The 23,373-nt window shown below is 46.4% G+C and overlaps 1 protein-coding gene across 2 annotated transcripts in view; it reads right to left on the bottom strand.

Annotated features, from left to right (window-relative positions):
- KDM7A (lysine demethylase 7A) overlaps positions 1-23,373 on the bottom strand; it is a 345,661-nt gene that overhangs the window by 143,572 nt on the left and 178,716 nt on the right. For both annotated transcript variants that reach the window (XM_086953055.1, XM_086953056.1), the window contains exons 6-7: positions 18,084-18,270; positions 16,961-17,123 (exon numbers count right to left, since the gene is read on the bottom strand). In XM_086953055.1, the coding sequence (XP_086809181.1) occupies positions 16,961-17,123; positions 18,084-18,270 (350 nt within the window). The remainder of the gene's footprint in view (positions 1-16,960; positions 17,124-18,083; positions 18,271-23,373) is intronic.

Raw genomic sequence — 23,373 nt, 5'->3', positions numbered from 1 at the left:
CTTTGCTGTCCACACCTCCTGGTGTTTCCACGTCCTCCCGCTCTCCCGCGAAAGGACTGGCCCCTATGTTGGTATTGCCATTGCTGTTTTTGATGCCCATGTTGTGTATGGGTGTCGCTATGGTGGGAATGTTGGAAGGACTGATGCGACGTTCCCGGCTGGTTCCCACCTCTCCCGTGTGGTCTCCTTGACGGGGTCCCTCTCTTCGCTCCCCTGAATTGCAAGGCCCCCATGGATCTTGCGGTGTCATTATCCTTTTTGAGCTGTGAGAGCTTGTCGTCCACTATTGCACAGAACAGTGTCTCACCGTTGAACGGAGTGTTCAGGATGTTGTGTTGCACCTCCGGTTTAAAGCCTGATATTCTGAGCCAGGCTTGTCTTCTTTCTGCGATGCCCAGCATCATAAGCCTGCTGGCCGTGTCTGCCCCGTCCAGTGCTGTTTTTAGACAAGAGTTTGCCAAGTTCGTGCCTTCCTCTACTAGGTGCGAAGCCCTTTGTTGGTGCTCCTGAGGTAGGTGTTTCACCAACTGCCCCAGTTCCTCCATGATCTGGTAATGGTGTCTGTTGAGTAGTGCATTGGAATTAGCCACCCGCCAGTGCATAGCGGCATTCCTTTGAATCTTCCTTCGTGTTAGGTCCATCCTTCTGCTCTCTTTATCAGGGGGTGGACCCGAAGTAGTTGGCACATTGGCCCTTCTTGCTGTTGCCGTGATGAGTCAGCAGCGACCGTCCCCTGTATGTAGGCTGGGTCCTTTGAGGAGTGCTTGTATTTTTTCTCCGTCCTTGGCGTGACGGGTTTACAAGTAGCAGGCTCCTTGAATGCCTCTCTTCCTTGCCATTTGATGCTTTCAAGCATTGGCAAGTACTGGCTCCTAGTGTGCATTGGAAGTAGTGTCTACTAGGAAATCCCCTTTCGGCACCTCCTCTTCGAGCTTGACCCTGAACGCTGTTGCAGCGTTCTTGATGCATTCATTATAGAGCCCAATGTCGTCCGGTGGCGAGGGCCTCGCTGGATATGTGTCCACTCCCTCTTCTGGACTTTCCGCGTCGATGTCCTGCCACTCGACCTCCTGTGTATCCGAGTATGTTGATTCTTGGCACACCGTCTGTTTGTCCTCTCTCTCCTCCTCGTAATAGGCATTCTCATCTTCTTGATATGCCAGATCTTCTAAGCTCTCCGACGCTTGTTCTACTTCGAAATCTTCCTCTTCATCTTCGACCACTTGTACCTCTGGTGACCTTGGCCTCGAGGGAATTGTTTAAGATTTCATTTTTTCTTCGAAATCTTTCTTTTCGCTGCAGGATGTTCTCCATCTCTGCTTCGAGTCTCCTCTTCTTTCTTTCCATCTCCGCCGCCTGGTCGGCGTCGAGTGGTTGTGCGGTCTCTTTGGCGCGTTAGCTGGCGCCGAGATTGCTTTCGGTGTCGAGACTGATTTCGGCGGCGACGCTGTTTTCGGCGTCGAGGCTGGCCTTGCGTCTTTTGTCGTCGACTTCTAAGATGGTTTCGTAGTCGAGCGCTCCTTTTCTTCGAGGCTTTTCGACGACTTTCTTTGGTTGGTCGCCGTCCTTCGGCGCCAGGGAGTCCTTCTGAGAGGATCCGCTGGGCCTGGATGTCGCTGCGGACGCCGAACTTCTCGGCGTCGGCGCTTTCGGGGTCTTGGCCTCGTTTTTTCGAGAGTCTTGGGTGGACTGTCTAGTCTTTCGGGCCTTTTGGGGCGTCGACTCTCCTACCTTTTCAGTAGTCTTCTTATTATCGGTCTCTGCGACCGTGTAGACGATGTATTCTTCGGCGACGTAATCCTCCTCGTCGGTCGAGAGTCCCAGGTCTCGAAGGGACAGAGGTTGGGCCTTGCCCTGCATGGTGTAGTTTGCCATCCTTTGCCTCTCTCTCACTCGAAGGGTCTTCGGGGTGAATGCGGAGCAGGCGTTGCAATTTCTGCTTTCGTGGTCGACCGGCAGGCAGAGGTTACAGACTGGGTGTTGGTCCTTCTGCGCGTAGTTATGATGGCAGTTGCGGCAGATTTTGAATGGTGTGTTGTCCATGTCTTGCGTTCAGGAGGCCCCCTGATTGGGCATTCTCCTCTGGACGTCGAAGAAACTCGAAATTCTTCCCTTCTTCGTCGTCCTTCCGATGGTGTAGTCTTCCTTCGTCTTTTCCAATGTTTTTTCTCCCAAAACTAGAGTCTTGCTTCTTCTTTTCTCCAAATCTCTGGAGCCCTCTCGGGAACGAACCAGACCCAACGGCAGAAAAAAGAATCTGAAGATAGCGCCCAAGGGTGGGAGCTTCCGCAGGAAGCATGCCAACATCACAGGACAGACACCAAAAGGTGGGACGTCGACGCCCACCTGGGCTACGAAAAAAAAAAAAAAAACCAAAGAAAAGACTAAGATTCCAGACCACACCACTAGACGGCGGAATATTTATCTTTGCACCATTAAGCTTAGTAACATAGAAGCGCGTACTAAGGTGCAGTCTCTGGTGCACAGCATCATTTTTGAAAGCTGCGTAAACAAAGCTAGCTCCTCTTAGCATGATAATTTCTGCTGAAAAGGAGTCATTCGAAAATTCGAAATATTTATTAGATTGTGCTTTTTCATAATTTTACTTCACATCTTTAAAGTCTGGACAACATCATTTTTTGAGGAAGGCATAACAGAATGCTATTATATAATGCAAATCTATATAAACATGGATTGATTTTGAAATTCCAATACCAAACCATATGTATTCTTTAGTGCAACCTTAAAGTACGTTTTACTTACCTTCGGTAACGATGTATCTGGTAGAGGCGATTCGAGCCGCAGATTCTTTCAAGTAGAATTATCCCCAGGCGTGAGACTGGATCCGGAAAACTTGTCACAGCAACCCTGCGCGCCGGGGGTGGGGCTACACCACGCGTCTCAGCACAAGCGTCGTTCGCATATGTGACGTCAGCGAGGTCACATAAGACCCACCCCGGCGTGCCTACATCAGTTTTCTTCAGAGTACTTTTCGGCACCACAACGCGGAGCCACCAGACAAAAAACTGTGGGAGCATGGGAACATGGAGCAAAAGAGTCGAAAAAAGGGGAGACAAACGAAATCATAAGTAACAGTGTAACACTGCAGTGTCCAAAGGAAGTGGCAGAAGAAAGAACAGAGCAGAGCCCTGAGCAGCCACCCTGCCAGTACATAGACATCCTTACCACTGAAAAAAGGAACATGCGTAAAAAGCCACGATACACTTAACAGGCCCACCACCCCCATCCAGAAATAAGGAAGGGGAGCCAGGTCCAAGACAGACAGAGACACAAACCTCCAAGCCACCCCAGCATAGAGGGCAACCACCCCCCAAGGAATAAGGGCAAGGCCTAGCCAGATAACCCCCGATTCGGAGGTAAGCAGAGGGGCCAGGACCCTCAGCAGCAACACGAAGGGAGGGGAGGACAGAGATTAAAGGTAAACCCCCACAAACTTGGAGTAACCTGAGCAGCGGGGCACAGAAGCACCTTAGCCCCATCCTCCAAGGATCCAAGAGGAGGAATGAACCGCAACCAGGTGGAGCCACCAGTCAGGAGCAAAAGAAGGCACTCACAGGAGACACAGCCCCCCCCCCCCCTCCCAGGAGGCGAGTACCGAAGACCAACCCAAGGGTCCTCACAGAACGGGGAGGAAGGGCAGGCCGTGAAGGAATCTGCGGCTAGAATAGTCTCTACCAGATACATCGTTACCGAAGGTAAGTAACTCATACATCTGATGGAGACTACTAGCCGAGATTCCTTCACGTAGAATAGATACCCTAGCAATACCCACGGGGAAGGAGGGTCTGCGAAAGGACCCCACCATCCTGGACGGAACAGAAGGTCCCACAGGGGACCTGATATGCGGGCCAGAAGAGAAACTACTTCCCAGCCAGGCAAGAGGAACCCCCACAAGGAGAACACCACTGACCCCAGAGGGTGTATGAGGAAAAGAAGACTTCAGAAGCCCGTACTCTCACAGCAGAAGAACCAAGGGCAAGGCTAGAGAGGCCGAAGCACCTCACTCCCTCACAAGGCAACAGAGCTTCCATCCAATGCCAAGACAGGAAGAGGAGGAAGAAGAAGAAGCCCTGAGAGCCCAAGGAACAGAGGGAAAGGAAGGCGAGCCCCCTCCAGATGGAAAGCAACAGGCCAGCCAGAACAGCTGTAGCAGTCATAACCTGCCAAAAGCAAGAAGAACAGCCCCAAAAAGACCGGGCAGTCTACGCCTGACAAGGGAGCACTCAATCACCCCAGCCCTCAGGACAGGGGCAGGAAGGTGAGAGAATGCCCTACCACAACACTATGGAGGGCCGCGCACACGACCTCAAGAAGCAAAAGCAACATACAGAAACGCCATGGAGAACCGGCATCCGAAGGTGACCAATACTCCCTAGCAGAGCGCAAGCTATATAACAGCTACCACTACCCCACATAGGGTACGTTAAGTCCCAAGATATTGGAACACTCTTTTGAAGAACGTCCGTAGCAGAGGAAAAAACAAACAGGGCCAAGGGGAAAAACACCCCCCACAGAAGGCTTGACAAGCAGCCCAAGCAAAGCAGAAGGCCTAATCTCAATGCCAAGTCTGCGCAATAAATACAGCAAAACACACACATAGTAAACAAAGGGCCGTCCAGCAGCCAATAATGCCAAAGTCCCAAGGAGGACTCAATGGCCATAAAGCACACTCCACAGTCAGAACAAGCGGCCTAAGAAGGCCCAGAACCAGCCCGACTCAGCAGTCATTGAGGAGGAAGGAGGAGGAGGAGGACAGAGCCCTGCCAGGAAACTTTGGATGGCGGAGTCAGCCGGGGCATAGAACAGCAGGCTGCCATCCAACAGAAGATCAATGAGCCGCTCCCGAATATTTTCAGGGAACACACCTTCCCGAAGCCAAGCATGGCGACGGAGGGCGACTGAGGAAGCCATGGCCCGGCCCAGCACCTCCGAGATGTCTAGAGCGTAGCGGTGAATAAACGCCGCTAGCTCCTGGCCATCCACAGCATGATGCCGTAAGTCCACCTGGACCGTCTCTTGTGACGCTGCGGATCCCAGAGACTCAGCAGAGTCCCACAAACAAGAGGAGGCCCTAGCCAAAACACACGAGGTGTCAAGGGCCCGCAGGGCAGCGCAGGTCGAGGCGAACATGTTGCGCCCCCAAGAATCCAGCCAGCAGGCCTCCCGGGACAGCTGAGTCAACAGTGGCGGCAGGGAGGGAAAGGCAGTCCGCAAAAGCTGACAGAGCAGAGGGGTGGAGGGAAAGGCAAGCCGGGTCATGCAGCACCGGAAGATGGCAATGCTGAGGCACTGGATCCCCTGAGGTGGGACGCCTCCAAGCCCCAGTCAGGGCAGAAAGGAGCGAACCCTCAAAGGGAAGTAGGATCTCCCTCCCACCAGAGCCCTGGTGGAGAACCTCCAAGAGATGGTCCGCCAGAAAATGAGCAACCGGGACACGCAGGCGCAGAATGCCCACGGCAGTGGACACCGCATGAGCAAAGGTCGCACCCGCCTCTGTAGAGTCCAGAAGTGGAGAACGCAGCACCTCTGTGGGCAACGACTGGAAACTAAGGCGGCCGTCCCCAAAGCCAAGCGGGACGGGCAAGGGCCAGACCTTGAAGTCCGAAGGAGCCGAAGAATGAGGGACCTGACGCTCTTCCGACGAACTACTCTGCCTTAGGAAAGGCGGGGAGCCGTCCGACGACGCCGGAAAAAAAAGATACCACAAGACGACCAATCACCGGGGAGGACGAGACCAATATACAGCCTGCCTCCAGAGAAGACTGAGCGTCCGATGACTAATTCGCAGCACGACTCTTGCGCGCAGCCGTTGAGTCCGCCGCCGAGGCAGAACATCGGCACCACCCGGCGTCGCCGGACAGGGTTCCTCCAAGTCACACCGCATCGGGGAGTGGAGCTGAAGCCGAACTGGCCAGGGGCGGCGCCGGAGTGACGCCGACTCTACCACCGCCGAGACAGCCACCTGCGCGGAGGAACGAGAACGGCCTGTGGAGTGACACGAAGCCTTCCGCCAGCCGAGGCCCAGAATGTGGCAGAGATCGCCCGGCAACCCATGTGGCAGCGCCAGGGAAGATTCAACCTCCGACTCGCCCTCCGACAAGGCCGCCGCCCGTGGGGAGGGGCGAGAGGGTCCTGAAGAGGGACGAGGGTTCCCCACCCAGCCACGACCTGGAGCGGGACGAGGAGGGTCCACTGACTTCTGTGGCTCTGCACATTCCAGCCGTTGCAGACGCTGTAGTGGCGTCACCTCAGCCTTAGACAGGACCACCTTGTCAAAGGACCGGAGGGACTCAGGGATGCAACCCAAGCCCGACGACCTCCCGCGATACAACAGGGACTCCTGCTGGAGTTTGTGGCGAGGCAGAGACGCTGTGGCCGACGCATTCGCACACTGTTCCACAAAAAGAAGGGACAATTAAGGAAAAAGAGGGCCCAAATAAGCCCATAGCAAGGACCGGATCCGTGTCGTACGTGGAAAAGGAAAAAAATGACGTAGGAGCGCCGGGGTGGGTCTTATGTGACCTCGCTGACGTCACGTACGCAGACGACGCCTGGGCGGAGTCGCGTGGTGTCGGCCCGCCCCCGGCGCGCAGGGATGCTATGGCAAAAGTTTTCCGGATCCAGTCTCCTGCCTGGGGATAGTTCTATGTGAAGGAACCTGCGGCTAGTAGTCTATCAGATTGAGTGGACAGTGCTGGTTTTGCCATGTGCAAATGCATTAACTTTTAACTGAAGTAAATACCATCTTCCACGCAACATTCATTAGTGTAAAATGAAAAATGTAAGTTTCTGAAATTTCTCACAAAAACAAAAAAGTGAGTATGTTAGCTAATTAATCTCACTTTCTTAATTAATCAATATTTTGTGTGACGGACCATGCAGAAAAAAACCTGACAATTTCATTAGCATTTTCAGATGCCGTAATCTCCAAGTCGCTAAAGTGTAATCCACTTTAGAAACAAATCCCAGGTACCACGCATTTGATTGCTGTTACCGGTAACAACTCCTATTGTGTTACAGATGTGATAACATTTGCATTCCTGGTCACTTGGCAATGATACAATGAAGTACCCCATGTATGACGTTGACCATCTTGTCTGTTGTGGAGCAGACCCTGGGCATTCCTGGAAGCATTTATTGGACAACTTGGAGCAATAGGCAGGAAGCATTTGCTAGACCATGATGGCTGCTTGGAGCTGAAGCTCCCCGGTGAAACCGGGCAAAAAAAACGGAGCGGCGTCCCGCTGCACTCAAAACCCTCGTGTAGCACAAAATGCAATCGGATTGTCTGCAGCTCTCGCAGAACTCAACATCGCTTCCCAAAACCTTTGGTGAGCCGAGTAATGAATCAATACGTACTTGAGTGACTGTGACCCAAGATGATGCTGGGAGGATATCCAGCCTACACCCGGAGGTCGAACGACGGGAGTCGTGATACGGCTGGATCTAGCGGTTACTATCTGCGGAGCTCTCCCATCCCAAGGTACAGCACTGCCAGCTTCCCCTTGTAAGGAAAGACTGCCATCGCGGAGGACCTGCCTGCATGTAACATCTGTACGAGGCAGACACAGCCGGAGGGGCCCGCTTACTAGTTTGCTGGCTCAATGCTACCGAGAACTCCTGAGACACTCTGCTGACCATGGAGCTGCGGAACTACATTTATCCAGTAATCTCCCTCCGAATATGCAGGGTATTGTTTTTTTTTTTTTAACTGAAAACGCAGATCATTTTTATGCAATAAATAACGGCCCACAAACGCATTCTTGAACATCCCGCAGTATTGAAAACCCACGGCCGGAAGCAGGACTTAATGACGGTGAACACCCGCTCCGCCTTGCGAGACTCATCATCCAGCTACTGGAAATGCGGCAGGTACGAACCTTTTCAAGTAGCTTCAAAATGGCCGCCTGGTGACAAGTTCCGATTGGGAGTTTCCTGGCTAGTGATTGCCTTTTTGGCTTCAATCCCCTTCTTGGACCCCTTCTAACACCTGGGCTTAGATTTGACTGTTGACCGCATTTGAATTTGGCTTTTTCAGATTAATCCGCGTTCATCATCCTGACATTGGAGACCGAGCAATACGTCCAATACCGGGTGGAGCTGCCTAGACAGCTTTAGAGGACATCATCCCTGGTTCATCCCCTAGGCCAGTGGTTCCCAAACTTTTTTGACCTGTGTCGCCCTTGACCTAATCGGCTGTTGGCCGTGGCTCCCCACCATTTGTTTTAGCGGTGGGTGGGTGGTATGTACCTCCTGTTATCTTCCTTAAAGTAATTGGGACGCATTCTTTCACTCATCCAACCATCCGTTCACTCATCCAGCCATCCGTTCGTTCTGTCATCCATCCACCCTTTCACTTCACTCATCTATCCATCCTTTTGTCCATCTACCCCCTTTCACTAACTCATCAATCCTTACATCCACCCTTTCACTCATCCATTCACCATTTCACTTATCAATTCATCCATCCACCCATTCACTTGCCCGTCATCTACCCTTTCATTCATTCATCCATCCTTTCACACACCCATCCACCAATTCACTCATCCATCAGCTGCCCTTTCACTCATCCATCCATCCTTTCACACACACATCCACACTTGTACCCATCCATCTACCTTTCCACCTATACATCCATCTATTTACCTTTTCTCTCATCCATACTTCCACTCATTCACTCATCCATCCTTTCTTTCATTATCTATCCATTCCCCCTTTCGCTCATGCATTCATCCTTTCAGTAATCCATCCAGCCATTCAGACATTCCTTCACTTATTTACTCACCCACCTTTCCACATTAAGAGCTGAGCCATTGTCTGCAGAGTTGCAGGCAGAAGAGGCCTATCAAGAACGAACTACAGCAAGGGGTGGGGTGCGGTGGGGGAGAGTTCATTATGCCCCTGCACATAGGCAGACTGAAAACGTAGAAGTCATGCATGATGCACAGTGCCAGGATGTGAGGTTCTTGTAACATGGTGTTGTTTCCAGGGCTTTAAGCGGTGTAAAAAAAACTGGGGGGGGGTCTCTTCAAAGGGGGTGTTAGATGTAATTAAGAGCGCAGTTTAAAACACCTAGGCTAAAAATCTGCGCTTAGCATAGTGTTCCGCGCAACTGGTATTATGTTGTTTATGTCATTGCATCCAGATATATAATACAGCAAGTACCATTGCACCAACAACAAGCCAGGACTATTGGCTTGGTCAATGGTTGCTAGTTCCTTAAAATAAAAAGCAGCAACCATGGCTTTGTTGAATATATTATTGAAAATACTTCCGTTCAAAAATGAGGACACCGTGAAAGAACAATAACCTGTTCTTTTAAACTTATTTCACAGGCTTCTTTAAATGTAGTGATCTCTAACATTGCATCATGGGCCGTTTTAGTTTTTATCTAACAGGCCCTTATGTACACTGAGGCTGGAGGCCGCCAACACATGCTGTCACACCCCTTACTGCCCCATTGCAATTCAGTAAGTGGCAATCAGCCCCATACAGTATTTCAATGGATGGGAGGAGCTGCTCTTGTGCTCCTGGAGGAGTGCAAGGAGGCTCCAGCAGCGGGGGTGAGGCCTCTCACAGGGGAGCAGCGCTGCTCCCTGTGATGGCCAAAATGATAGATAAAAGGCGTAGGGACGGTCCGTGGAATTTACGGATGGTTGGTCACCGTAGTCTGCGCGGCGCCCCTGGCACCTCATTACGGCGCACTGGGGCACCGCGGCGCACAGTTTGGGAACCACAGCCCTAGGCCATCACCTACCCAGCCGGACATTGGGCACTGTTATCCCAGTCTCCATGCTGTATCCATGCTGTGTGATTTTTATACCCCTTTACCCTTCTAAGCTCCATTTATTTAGTCTTCTACTCTCTTGAAATGTTTTTCTAGTAACTGGTGTAACTGATGTAATTTTGTAATTTCTGTGGAACCTTATGTAAAGCGCTCTGATACCTCTGGGTCTAGCCAGCGCTATATAAAACTCTCAAAATAAAATACATAAATAAATACAAAAAAAACTACTCAACATGAAACATATTGTTTTGGGGAGGCTAGACCAGTATGCAAGGGGCCTTGATTGCTAAAAGAAATTGACTAGAGCTCCTTAGCACTTTTATCTCGTCTAGAAAGAAGCACAAACGCTTCCTTACATCCAAAGAAGGTACGGCGCTATCAATCTGTGAAGTTCCATAACTAAAGACAACCACACTATTAAAGTGGAAAACAGTAAAGTGCTCGACAGCCAACATATACTAACTAAGTGCCAAAGGTGACAGCAACTAAGGCCAGAGTTATTGCTTCACCACTTGGAACAGTCAGAGGCGGTCGTCTCAGCTGCTGTCTGTGTCCACTGATCTTCTAGACATCGCAGAAGAGATCTGCGCATTCTAGCACTTGGGACAAAAGCACTGCAAGAGGCTTCTCAACCCAAGAGCAAAGTAAAATGCTAGATTTGGAGATTACTTGAGATGCTTAACTTCTCCCTAATAGGATGACGTTCTGTCTCGTGTTTTCGTAATCTGCTACGCTGAGGTCTTGACCGGAATTAAGGCCGACTTTTAAAAATTATTCTGTAGACCCCGACGATTTAGTAAGGAGTTTTGTATGAAGGTCCTTGTCTACCTGGACCAGACTGTAGACTTTCAAAAGCCTGATGTCCAGGTCAGATTAAAAGAATATCTTCCAGCAAGGTAAGTGGTTTGCCACTATTGGCAAGCAGCTGGGGAAAGCTCAAGGAGTAAACTTTTGAAGGAGAGAGAACCGTACACCTTTTTTCATTTGTGGATGTTATGTTATGTTATATGCCATTTTTAAAGCGCTCGTACGCCCGTGGGCTTCATGGCGCTGTCGGAAGGAGGAAATAATACATGTTGCTGTGAAAACTACTATAAATAGGCTTGCTCAAACAGCCAGGTCTTCAAGGCATGTCTAAACGTGAGCAGATCTTTACTATGTCTGAGTGGCAGAGGTAACGAATTCCAAAGGGTGGCAGCGAGGTGGTGAAAGCAGCTGCCCCCTTGTCGTTTCCTTTTGAATCGAGACACCACCACTAGTGTTTTCTGGGCAGATCGGAGGTGTCGTGTGGGGACATATTTTGTCACTAGGTTTTTAATAAAAATTGGTCCACAATTATTTAAGGCTCTGAAGGTTATACAGCAGGTTTTAAAAGCTATTCTCTGGGCCACAGGTAACCAGTGTAGCTCCTTCATGCCTAATTTGATTGAGTGCCTCTTGGGTGTTTTAGTTATGAGTCTGGCTGCTTGGTTCTGGACCAATTGGAGTCTTTTCAAGAGTCCCAATGGTAAGCCTAAATAAATGCGGTTTGAAAAGTCTAGACGGGGCAGCACCAGGGCTATAGTGACTTGAATGAGGGCAGAGTGTGTAAAGGACCAGGTTCCATTTCTCTCTTCTTAATAAAGATGTCTCCTTGGGTACGTCAACCAGATGGTACATTGGTAAAAAAACTAAGAGGTATGTGTGTGTTTGGGAGTAGAAAAGAAGCAGGGAACAGGGTGTTACCTTATTAGACCCAGAAAACTAGGTGTCATGCTTCAGACCGTAGGCGCTCTTTGTTGGAGTTCTTTTGTTCCAACCCTCTAAATAGGACCCATTTAGAGGGTTGAGTTAGTCCACTGTGCCCCTCACAGTCCCTATCCCCCCTCCCACCCCTTTTCACTAAGGGAGTCAGCCACGTGAATAAAGACCCTTGTGGACTGACCCACCTTCTTTTAATCTCACTATTCCCTCACGACTACACTTTCACCAGACCCCTCTCACACACTCAACCATTGGCTGGAACAAAAGAACTCCAACAAAGAGCGCCTACGGCGCCCGGACATTGCAGCGCCAGTCTGACGAGGAGCAGGAGACCAATGATGAAGCATGACACCTAGCTGACTGGGTGTGTGAGGTCTTCTAGTTCCCTGCTTCTTTTCTACTCCCAAACACACACATACCTCTTAGTTGTTTTTTTTTCCCCCCGGGGGAACTTTGTACTCTTTTGCGATTTAGTTGACTGGACAGGTACACTGGACCCCGTTAAACATTGTCCACAGGTGGTTCCCACTTTTGTATTGAATATTGGTATTGGTGTCGACACTGGTGGACTAACTATCTTGCCATACTTCTAGATGTTGAGAAATACAACACTTTACCGGAATGGGAGAAACCGAAGGGGAATGGACAATCATGGTCTGGAATTGGACAGTGGTCATGCTCACAAGAAAGCAGACTTGGGCTGATTAGTGGATTTGGATTTGGGCCCTCAACTTCTTTGAGAGGTGTACTTTTGATGCTGGAAATACCAATGAGGGGACTGAATTCTCTATCGCATACTCCTAGACAACTACATTTAGCTTTTACTTTTTCGTTCACAGAATCTCCCAATCTGTATGCTGACCAAATAAGTCGGAGCACAAGAATGGCAGTATTACAGTCTTTAGTTTGGCATACGTTTAGAGTTGTGAAGTCTGACCACAATGACTGCCTCAGTGATGCCATAGTACTAATCAGATACTGAAGGTTGAGTTTGGATGGACATCTCACCAATACATTCTAGTAGGCAGTAATGTCATCCACTGGCAAGACTCTTGAAGGTGAAACATTTACAGAAGTTGGACCACTGGCAAAGCCAATAGGCCCGCCTTAATGGCGCAAATGCCCACCTATTGCCTTTGTCAAGGCTGGTCGGTAAAGTAGTGTTGAAAAAGGTAAGAAATAACAATAGGTCTCGCCTTTGGGACCTTACAAGTGTTTAGACATGCAACAGTTGATGTTGTTGCACTAAGGATACTGTATTGCATAACTAAATACTTATATGGTTCCAAAGGGGAGACCTATTGGCTATGGCAATGCTAGTTTTGTTTGCAGTGGAGTGATCATCTTTTTATAGTGCTATTGCCATTTGTATAGCTTTGCGGCGCTGGAGAACCAGAAAATGGGCAATAGGTTACAAGGGAGGGGAGGTGGAAAAGAAATAACACAAATGGAAAAAGTAATTAAAATGAGGCATCTGTAATTAATTAAAACAGGAAGCAAGTGTTCTATTGTGATGTGGAACAAAGTAGGTTATGTTTTAGTTCTCAGAAGGTTTTTAGTTGCATTTCATGTTGTCCTTATTTTGAGGTTTACTGTAAGATGCTGAGTACATGTGAGGTGGTAAGTTCACTTTTTATTGTGGTACATGCCCTGGAGCCATCAGCAGTAGGGAATGGTAGAGACAGATGCAGAAACAAGCAGGGCAGAATGTAACAAAACTGGTATTACGGCTGGGGTTAACAGATCTTTAGTAGGGGGCTATCTCGGACTGAACAAGAAATAAAGTATAAATAAACATGTAAGTGACACTTCTTGGAGGACAAGCACATGTTATGGGGAATAAAAAAGATAATTCAGCAGTAATTAATTTAAAGGATTGAATAACGCAATGCCCTGCAGCCAAAAGTTTACTTTAGACCAACATTTCCTTTTACTATTTACGACATTTGTTTCCAACAGCAATGCTGTGTTGCTGAATCAATGTGGGGTTGAGGCAGCCGATGGTGGAGGGGAGTAAGAGTGAGATTTACCCTAAAAGCAACACGAAGGGGGGTATGGAGACTAACCTGAAAGCAACATGGAAGAGGAGTTATGTAGTTACTGGAGCGAAGCACAAGGACGAGCACAACAGAAAGGGAGCCAGGGGACAGAGAGCAACATGGGAGAGATTTACATTAGTGAGGGTAAAAGAATAAGTAGGTAAGCCAGGACTATCATCTGATTGGCAGCCCCTCCTCCCCCATTACCAAACACTACAGCAAGTTTTAGTCACCGGATCGGCTTCCGAACTCTTTCTCTCTCACACGCGAGCACACACATTGTTTTTACAACATCACAACAAACAAAACCCGGTGGCAAGTGGGCAGTACAGGAAGAGATTCCTAGCCATTTACGTTTGATGATAATGAAGAGAAAACAAATTTACACTTTCTGGGCTCACACTGGAAAAATCAAATAATGAAGAAAGTGTGCTGGCAAGAGTGTGCTGACTTCTTTAGAATTTTGTGATGAATAATTTGTATATACGCACTATGAGCAGATATATTCAGGTCAGTTGCGCTTCTCGGACCTGATCTAGAAGAACCCCTGATGTGCGGGGACAGACTGAACAGACAGACAATTCACTCACTCCCCACTGGGGCAGTGCTTCGGCAGTGCTTGAAACACTGGTTTCCTTTTTCCAAGAATTCCTGCCGTTTCAAAAGCACAAGAAAATGTTAGACGTTCCGACTGGGTGTCGGGCCCCAGACTTCAGTATGAAGCGCAGCTTAAAACAGAACGTATTAAAAATCTGCTTACAGCTGCTGCGACTAAGGATGTTTGTCCAAATAAACATTTCCAGTGATGCGTCACATAAAATCGAGGTTTTAAGAGAGTGCACCAGTCACCTATTAAAGGCCCAAGGAGGAATTGTGCCCTTGCAACTGCCAAACCGGTAGAAACCATTTATCACTGAGATTTTTCTTCGTTTGCTTGTTGAAAGACAGTGCAACAGACAAAAGGTTTGAAATGATGGACCCATGTGTTTGTTAAATGCAGACTTCTATTGGTAGGAACCCTCATACAGACCACTGGCTGCAATTCTCCAATAATGAGTTCTAGTCAGGATGGAGCCATCGTACACTGCACTGCAGGGCTTTAGGTGGGATCATGAAAGCTAGGGGTCTCCAAAATGAGTGCCAGATTAAAGGCGTAAAGTGGGTGCTGAGGGAAACCAAACAAGCAGGGGCACGCGGAAAGTAAACATTGAAACAAGCGCAGCCGTGAAAGGCCACACTAATTAAAACAAGGCGGGAGGGGAGTGAGAACCACCGCTACAGCGACTTATTGCTGCCATGAGGAGCAAGCTGCAGCGTTGCCTACAGAAAAACAAGCCCGGGAGTGGTGCATGCATGCGCGCGCAGTCTTAACTTTTCAAGCACTGCACTCGTGCTTGTGGCACAGCGCTGCTCGCTCCTGCAAGGTGGATGCCGCCACTAGCACCAGTGCAGTGCCTGAAAAGTGAAGACTGAGGCTAAAGGCCCTCCGAGAGCAGCGCATGCACACTGCCTCGGCGAGACCTAAAAACATTTTAAATACTGAAGGAAAAGCAAACCTCTTACATAATCTCAAAAGTGTACATATAATTCGGTGTTTTCAAGCTTTACAACTGGCAGTTTATTTTTCAAATACTTTTTCCTCACGAAATTCTGAACTAACTATAAATAAAATAAGTCAGAATGTAAAGGAAAATGCTTGTCAATGTCTAATTTGCTTTGTACAGGATTCCTCCATTTGGTCTTCTGTGGTAGCTGAGGGAGTAGGTTTTTGGACCTCCAGGAGAAGTACCATGCTGAGGAGAACTTCTACCTCAGGCCCCAGCAGAGTGACTGCAACAGATGGACCTTTCCAGAGTGCCATAAAACTCTTTGTGAGCAAAGCTTGTACCTTCAAGCAATACGTGGAATGGAGGAAATAAACCAAACCCAAAGTCTGCTCTTCAACCACACCCCAGCATAAAACACCCCTGCTGCTCCCAGTTAAAGACAAGCTGGAGGAGTGGGGAGCAGGATAGAACAGTGAGGGGCAGGTATGTGATGCGAGCAGCAGCACACAAGGGAAAGCGCTAGAAAATATGCGTTCCCATGCATGGTGTGCTAAAGGGAAGAGAACAATGCAGTTCTGTAAATGTGAAAGTCAGCCAATCAAAAGGATCTTAGAGAGGCTATGCTGTGGGAAAGGGACAAAACACAAGGGCGATGCTAACCATCAAACAAGCAAGCACAAGAGAGTAACAAAATCAACAGATGGGAAGCAATGGCCTTGCTGTAATCCCTCCTCTAAGTTCCCTATAGGCTTATCACAACCAGACCACTTGCGCAGTCTGGTAGAGGAGATCTAGAATGAACCACTTGTGCTATCGACATTTCATGATTTAATTGGGATGGGAACCATGGAGTAATCAACAAATACCAGAAAGGGGGCAAGACAGCAAATCCTCCAATAGTGGTCTTGTTTACAATGCACAATTATTTTGAACTGGACAAAGTCAATGACAGCAGATTAACCAGATCAAAGAACAAAAGAGGCAAATATTTCGACACTTTTTGCCAACATAAAGCTAGAATAATATTGGGTTGAAAAATGTATATGAAACACAGAATCTCGCAAACATAAGTCACATTCTGATTCTCAAGAGACACAGAACAAAACTGCAATATTCTGAATGGAATAATACCTTGATACTTCCCGGCATGACACAAATGTTTCATTTTGTTCAATACTTGCCCAAGGAGCAATAAGGCATGCCCGCCACAGCAACTCACATTTTCAACTGATCAGACTACAAATACCTACAGTGCTTTAGTTCTCAGGTAGGGCTGCGAGGCTGCATCGTAAAGTAGTGTTGCCAAATGATCTAACAATTCTCTGCAGCCCTATAGTTGTGGAGTAGACTTGCCATTACAAATATGAGCACTGCAGCCTGCTTAAGCATTATGGCTACCACCCGCATTAACAAGTCACAAAAAGCACCCACGCAGAGCCAGCAATTAACAAGGGGCAATAGGAAACTTATAAAGGTACGCCTTTAACACTAATAGTACCATTTGGAAACCCAGTTCTAGGGAGGTTATTAAAAGCATTTTTTCCTCAGTGTGCCAATAATTCAATAAGAGAACAAGCTGAAGTTCGCAGGCATCCTCAGACTGATTAACAAAGACACAGGGAAGTCACATCTATTGCAAGAATCTCTACTAGACGGGAACAAATTCTTAGCTACCCTCAGATGCAAATTGGGACTTAAACATTTAAAGTAGAAAAACAAAAATGGCATCTAAGGGTCCTCAACCTGTCACTATAAGATGATATAAGTAAAGGACAGTACAACAAAAGTAAAGCCAGAAGCAGCTACAAGGCAAAATAACTCACCTGTCGGTACAAACAGGGTGTGTCCTTGCTTCACTACACATTTGTAACAATTGTCCACCTTGTCTCCGAAGAATTCCTCACTCTGAGTGACCGAGGAGCTCCACGATTCGTAAAGCGCCAGGTTCTCCTCCGTAGGTTTAATCAAGTAGAAGATCTTCTCTCCCTGATGAAAAACATGACAATCACTCCCGTTCTTCAATGACTGTGCTCTTGCAGAAACATGAGAACAGTGTCACACCCGTTCTTTAAGGACTCTGTGCTCTCAACAGAAACATGAGAATGGTGTCACAATGACTGTGTGCTCCAACAGAAACATGAGAATGGCGTCACACCCCTTCAATTAATCTCTGTTCTTACCAAACATGAGAATGGTGTCACACCCATTCAATGACTCTCTGCTTTTAACAGAAACATGAGAACGGTGTCACTCCCGTTCTTCAATGACTCTCTGCTTTTAACAGAAACAAGAGAATGGTGTCACACCCATTCTTCAATGAATCTGTGCCCTTAACAGAAACATGGGAATGGTGTCACACCCGTTCTTCAATGAATCTGTGCCCTTAACAGAAACATGGGAATGGTGTCACACCCGTTCTTCAATGAATCTGTGCCCTTAACAGAAACATGGGAATGGTGTCACACCCGTTCTTCAATGAATCTGTGCCCTTAACAGAAACATGGGAATGGTGTCACACCCGTTCTTCAATGAAGCCGATGCCCAGGCGCACTATCGTCCAAGGAAGGAGTCCCCTAACTCGTGACTACATAAGACTTCTTCCAAGACAATAACAAGGTGCAAGCATCCGAGCCCAACACCAGATGGTATGAATTCCGCAGCTCATATGCCTCGAACACATTCTTTAAGAACATCTTGATCGCCCCAGTTCATATCCATTCTGCTCCCTTCTCCACAGTTTCATTCCTTTCCACTAGGGCCCTCAAATCCTACCTTTCACTATAACCTCACATTTGCAGCTACCCTGCTTCCTGACAATCAGGCTGCCCAGATCTTTACACATGGTTCTCGATCCATTCCCTTGCATTAACCATTTTGCTTCCGTATCCTCAAACTTCCTAGTTCCCCACAGAAGTTCCTTTTCAGATCAGTAAATAAATCACTCACCCAAAGGACATGGTACCAGACCGAAGTGCCCCCAAAGTCGATGTGAAAATCTGTGTAGCTCCCCTCAACACCCATAAGGCAATACTTCTGAACAAAGGGCTTTGGGAAGACAGAGTCATCTGGCCAGTAGTTCTCTACCCAAGACAGCTTTTTGGCAATGTCCGGGACTCTCACCAGCTCAGACATCCTAGAGAGAAAGAAAACATCAAGTTAAAAAAAACTTTTAAAAGAAATGAAAGCTTTGTTATAGAAACATGGAAGCCTGCAGATGTGCAAACTGTTTCCTTATACTAGAACTAGTGCAAATGTATAAAGTACAACCCGCAAGAAAATCTGTGAACTTAAAAATGAAAGATTTCAGTGTGTTACAGCACAAGAATGCTCATAGTTTGCATTTTGTATGAGCTTTATTGGCAGGACAGACTCTGCGGAAACATGTTAGGGGTACTGGAAGGAAGAAAGGGCACATCGAGTAAAATCATTGTGGCAATATTTGCGAGAGCATGCATCACCAGACCCAGCTCTGGTGTGGCGACAGAATATTGCACCGAAAGTCGACAAACTGTGCCATGGATTGACATTTGGTAATTGCTTCCTCTCTCCCTTCTGGGAAGGGTAGCGATCTACAAAATAGCAACACTGCTGAGGATTCAGCACGAACTACAGAATTATACTTACCATATGGGCCCAAACTCAAAATGTGCGACTGGCTTCAATGATCTGCATCCTCATGACGTATAGAGTGGGGCGACCCTTGCATGGACGGCAAAGTATTACAAATCTCTCCAAGACGTGTGATAATGAATGCTGCAACAACACTATACAAGATAATGCGCCTGCCACACAGAAATGGACCTAGGGAGTGGATGATTGGAGGGGATGCGGGGGGGGGGGGGGGTTGATAACCATACAAGTTATTTTAATAGTGGGAAAACGTGCTGATTTCCTCCCCCCCCCCCCCCCTCGCAACATTAACTGATCAAAAAATGGCAACAACAAAAAAAATCTGTGTGCTATGCGTTGGCACGGTAAATTGACACAGGAAATCCCACTATGGTTGGGCACGTGGCTGGATCTAGTACATTCCCCCAAGTTTCCAAAATATGGTAACAAAGGGATATCAAAACTGGACAATGTAATGTACGTATGGGGAACTACAAAACAGTTTTGAAATGCACAAACGCCAGTTCTTTCAATATTTAAATATTAGAAAAACATTACTACCCCTATTAGAAACATCACATATCTGCCAGACTTTAACCCACTCAAAGTTAAATTGTTATTCAGAAATATGGGGGACAACACAAAATATTCTAGAGGTAGAAGAATAGGTAGAAGCAAAGATGGCCCCAGAGAAATGGAGGAGGCTGCTAGGTTGCACTTAAATCTGCTAATATTCCTCTACCGAATTGACTTTACCCCCTACAGGTTATGGAAATGCGGAGGATCAGCACTCCCCTCAGTTTTCTCTTTGGAGGAACAGAGTCTGATTTTACCCAATGATCTGGTTGGACCCCATTTTTTTATTTTTTCTGGGATATTTGGCATTTGCTAGGCAAGGCAACGGAACGGGTAATAGACAATGGGTCTAAACTGGCCCTTCGACATTAGTGACATTGTTTCTAAGAGATACAAGTATCATCTATTGGCCTACGCATGGTACTGGCGAAGAGGAATAGAGCCAAAAATGGCGTAACTAAGAATCACAAGGGGTGGAGGAAAGGATGAAGGGTTTGGAGAGATGCTTCACTCAGGAACCCACAACATATAATGCATGCAGATGCCTGCAGAGACCTGAAATTCGAGGGTCGAGGAAGGCTATTCCACCGAGGGGTCCTCATTATCCCTTCCCGGGTGTGGGCCCCCTATTACTGTTTACCTACTCAGAGGACTCAAAAGACTCTACAAATGGGATGCATTTAAACAACAAGTTACAAGTCTTTATTTACAGGATTCTTGTGACAAAGACTATCAAAATAAAAAAATAATAGTCAATAAAATAATGAAAAATCACGATGTTTTTGTGTAAAGCGTTTTAAGAACTGAGCTGTCATTCAGATTGAGAGTGGACAAGAAGCCAGATGAACAAGTTCTTCAACTTCGATACCGCTCTTTCGGTGGATACTCGGACTGCAGATTCATGACCTTTAGAAAACTCCAGTCTGACTGGATCCAAAAACTTTTGAGCAATCCTGCTGCGCATCAATAGGTGGCGACATGAGATTCCACGCTGCAGCCATACCACCTCGGAGTAGAACCACCCTTGCTCGCTAATGTGAATGGTTTGGATGACCCTTTCCACACCCTCTGGTGCAGAGAGTGACCCAATCCGTGTACAGATTCCTAACATCTGATCTTTTTAGATGTTAAAAAGAGACCGCTCCACAGAACGGGGATGTGGGAGGGTGGTGAGGAATATGCGGTTAAAGCATCCAGAAGAAAGGAGGTAAGTAACTTGTTGTTCAGATGTATACTTCTATACACAGATTCCAAACATTTAGAATAGATACCAAAGCAGTATCTCCCACTGGTGAAGTCTGCGGAATGGGCTCAGATCAAAACTTCTTGCGGGACTGAATGGGTGAAATATCCTTCCCATCAGACCCGGCTGTCAAGGCAGTAGTGCTTCATAAACGTATGCACCAGTGCTAAAGTCATGGCCTGCCAGTAGTCAATAATAGGCACTCCGTGTGCCAACAGAGTGGTGCAGCCTTAGCGCTTGTGGAACGGGCTCGGTCCTTCCAGATATTGCTTTTTGGCCAGTATGTAATGCAGAAGCCCATCTACCTCCCCTAAGTCCTCTTCTGCACAGCCTGTTTTTTTGTGCAATGGAGAAACCAGATGATTATCCATCAGATGGTCCCTGGTGGGATGGATATGAAAGAACAAAAGTTACTTACCTGTAAACTGTGGTTCTCCAGTATTGGTGTCTTTCATAGATTCACATGCTTGAATAATTCCCCGTCGTCGAAGTCCCACAGTACATACACGGTACATAAAATAGTAATTATCTACCTATATCTATATATATGAGAGATATATATATATATATATATATATATATATAATCTATATATCTATATATCTATATATATATGAGATATATATTCACTGAAAAAAACATAGGTTTCAGACCAGTTATATTTAGCTGGAAATTTTACTGACATAAAACCATTGAAATTCCCACGTTATAGTTAGTTTGACTCACTATAACTTGCACGCCTGCAATGCACTGCTGATGACGTCACGTATTACATCACTCATGACTTGGTCAGTGACATCACTGATGACACCATCCAGTGAATGTGTGTCTTTCTGAGAAATAAATATGTTTTATTTATGTATATGTAAAGGTCGATGGAAGAATAAATGTTTAAATAAGTGTCTAAATGGATTTTTTTTTAATTGATTGGTTAACTGGCTTATTAAGTGTATCTTAGTGAATACATATATTAGCGAGTAACTTTTAAATATTGAAATATATGTATCAGTGTTTCACTTTGTGTATAAGTGGCTGCATGGGTTGGTGACTGCCTCACTGTTTGTATGTGTTTTGAAGACACCATATGTGTAGGATTGTAAGGGTGGATGTGTGTGTTAGTGAGTGAATGACTGTCTCACTAGTGTCTTTATTAGTAACGACATATGTTTTAATCTAGTGTATGTGAGTATTGATGTTATAAGTATACGTGAGAGTGAGAGATTGAAAGAGTTCCTGTTTAAATAAGTATGTGTTTCTTTTAAGTGATTGTTTATGAGAGTAAGTATGTGTAAGTGTCATTAGAAGTAATGTGCTAGTCTGTGTATACTTGTATATGCAAATAAATGGATGTTCAATTGTTTATTTGCATGTGTGCGAGTAACTTTTGGATGACTGTTGGTGTGTAACAGGATGTATATAATAATAATAATAATAATAATAATAATAATAATAATAATAAACGCCTTTTATATAGCGCCTGGTTACACTAGGTACAGTGTGTCCCCGCGCTTTAAAACTGATCACCAGCACTGAACCCCAAAGACAAGAAGACTACTAGGAAGAGAGCGGAAGAGAATCAGGATTTGGGAAAGAGGTGGGTTTTCAAGCTACGCCTGAATCTTGCTTCAGATGGCTCCATCCGGAGCTCAATGGGGAGGTCATTCCATTGTTTACTAGCCAAATATCTAAAAGACCGGCCCCCCATCCGTACCCGTTGGATTCTGGGTACCTGAAAGAGCATACGGCCCTGAGATCGTAAAGAACGATTGGGATGATATTTGGTGAGTAGCATTTGCAGATAGGCAGGCCCTCTCTCATAGGCAATGCGGTGAGTCATACACATGCTTTTGAAGATAATACGTTCCCGTATAGGGAGCCAGTGAAGTTGGGCTAGAGCTTGTTTCCCAGATGATCTTCCTGGGAGATTGAGGGCTAGTCTCGCTGCCGCGTTTTGAAGACACTGTAGCCTATGCAAACCTTTGCTACTCAGACCTAAGTACAGGGCGTTACTATAGTCAAGGTGGGGCGTCACCAAAGTATGGATTAAAGTTTTCCTGCCGTTTTCAGGAAGCGAGTCCAAGGTTCTGCGTAGGACCTTAAGGATGTGTATCACTACATATGATAAGTGAGTATATGTATGAATGACTATATAGAACTGTTGCTGAATGAGTGGATGTGTATATAGATGGTGGAATTACTGAATTGGTTGTTGTATCTGGTATGGGTATCCATTTTTTTGAAAATGTTAGTTTCTATTTTTGAATATGTGTTTCAAGGGTTACATTACACTGAAAGGTCTGTCACTCTGTCACAAGGATGGTGTCATCAGTGATGTCATGAGTGATGTCACTGACCATGTCATGAGTGATGTAATATGTGACGTCATCAGCAGTGCATTGCAGGCGCACAAGTTATAGTGAGTCCAACTAACTAACGTGGGAATTTAAATGGTTTTATGTCAGTAAAATTTCCAGCTAACTAAAACTGGTGTGAAACCTATGGTTTTTTTCAGTGAATATAATAGGTTTTTTAAATGCTAATTCCTAACTATAACTGGTGTGAAACCTATGTTTTATTAAGTGAATTTCATTGGTTTTTTAAATGCTAATTCCTAACTATATATAGGGCCTCAAACCTATGTTTTTTTCAGTGAATTTCAAAGCTTTTTTAATAGCAAATTTCTATAGGTATGAAATGTAATATATTTTATAATGAATCCTATATTGTATATTTATGTAATAGTATTTTTTGTATGTATATTGTTCATGGTTTCTTTTTTTTTTCTTCTTTTTTTGCCCTGGAGCGCTC

Source organism: Lissotriton vulgaris, chromosome 1_2, assembly GCF_964263255.1.
Source record: "Lissotriton vulgaris chromosome 1_2, aLisVul1.2, whole genome shotgun sequence".
Taxonomy (NCBI): domain Eukaryota; kingdom Metazoa; phylum Chordata; class Amphibia; order Caudata; family Salamandridae; genus Lissotriton; species Lissotriton vulgaris.
The sequence above is the reverse complement of the archived record's forward strand: the minus strand, read 5'-3'. Positions and strand labels throughout refer to the sequence as shown.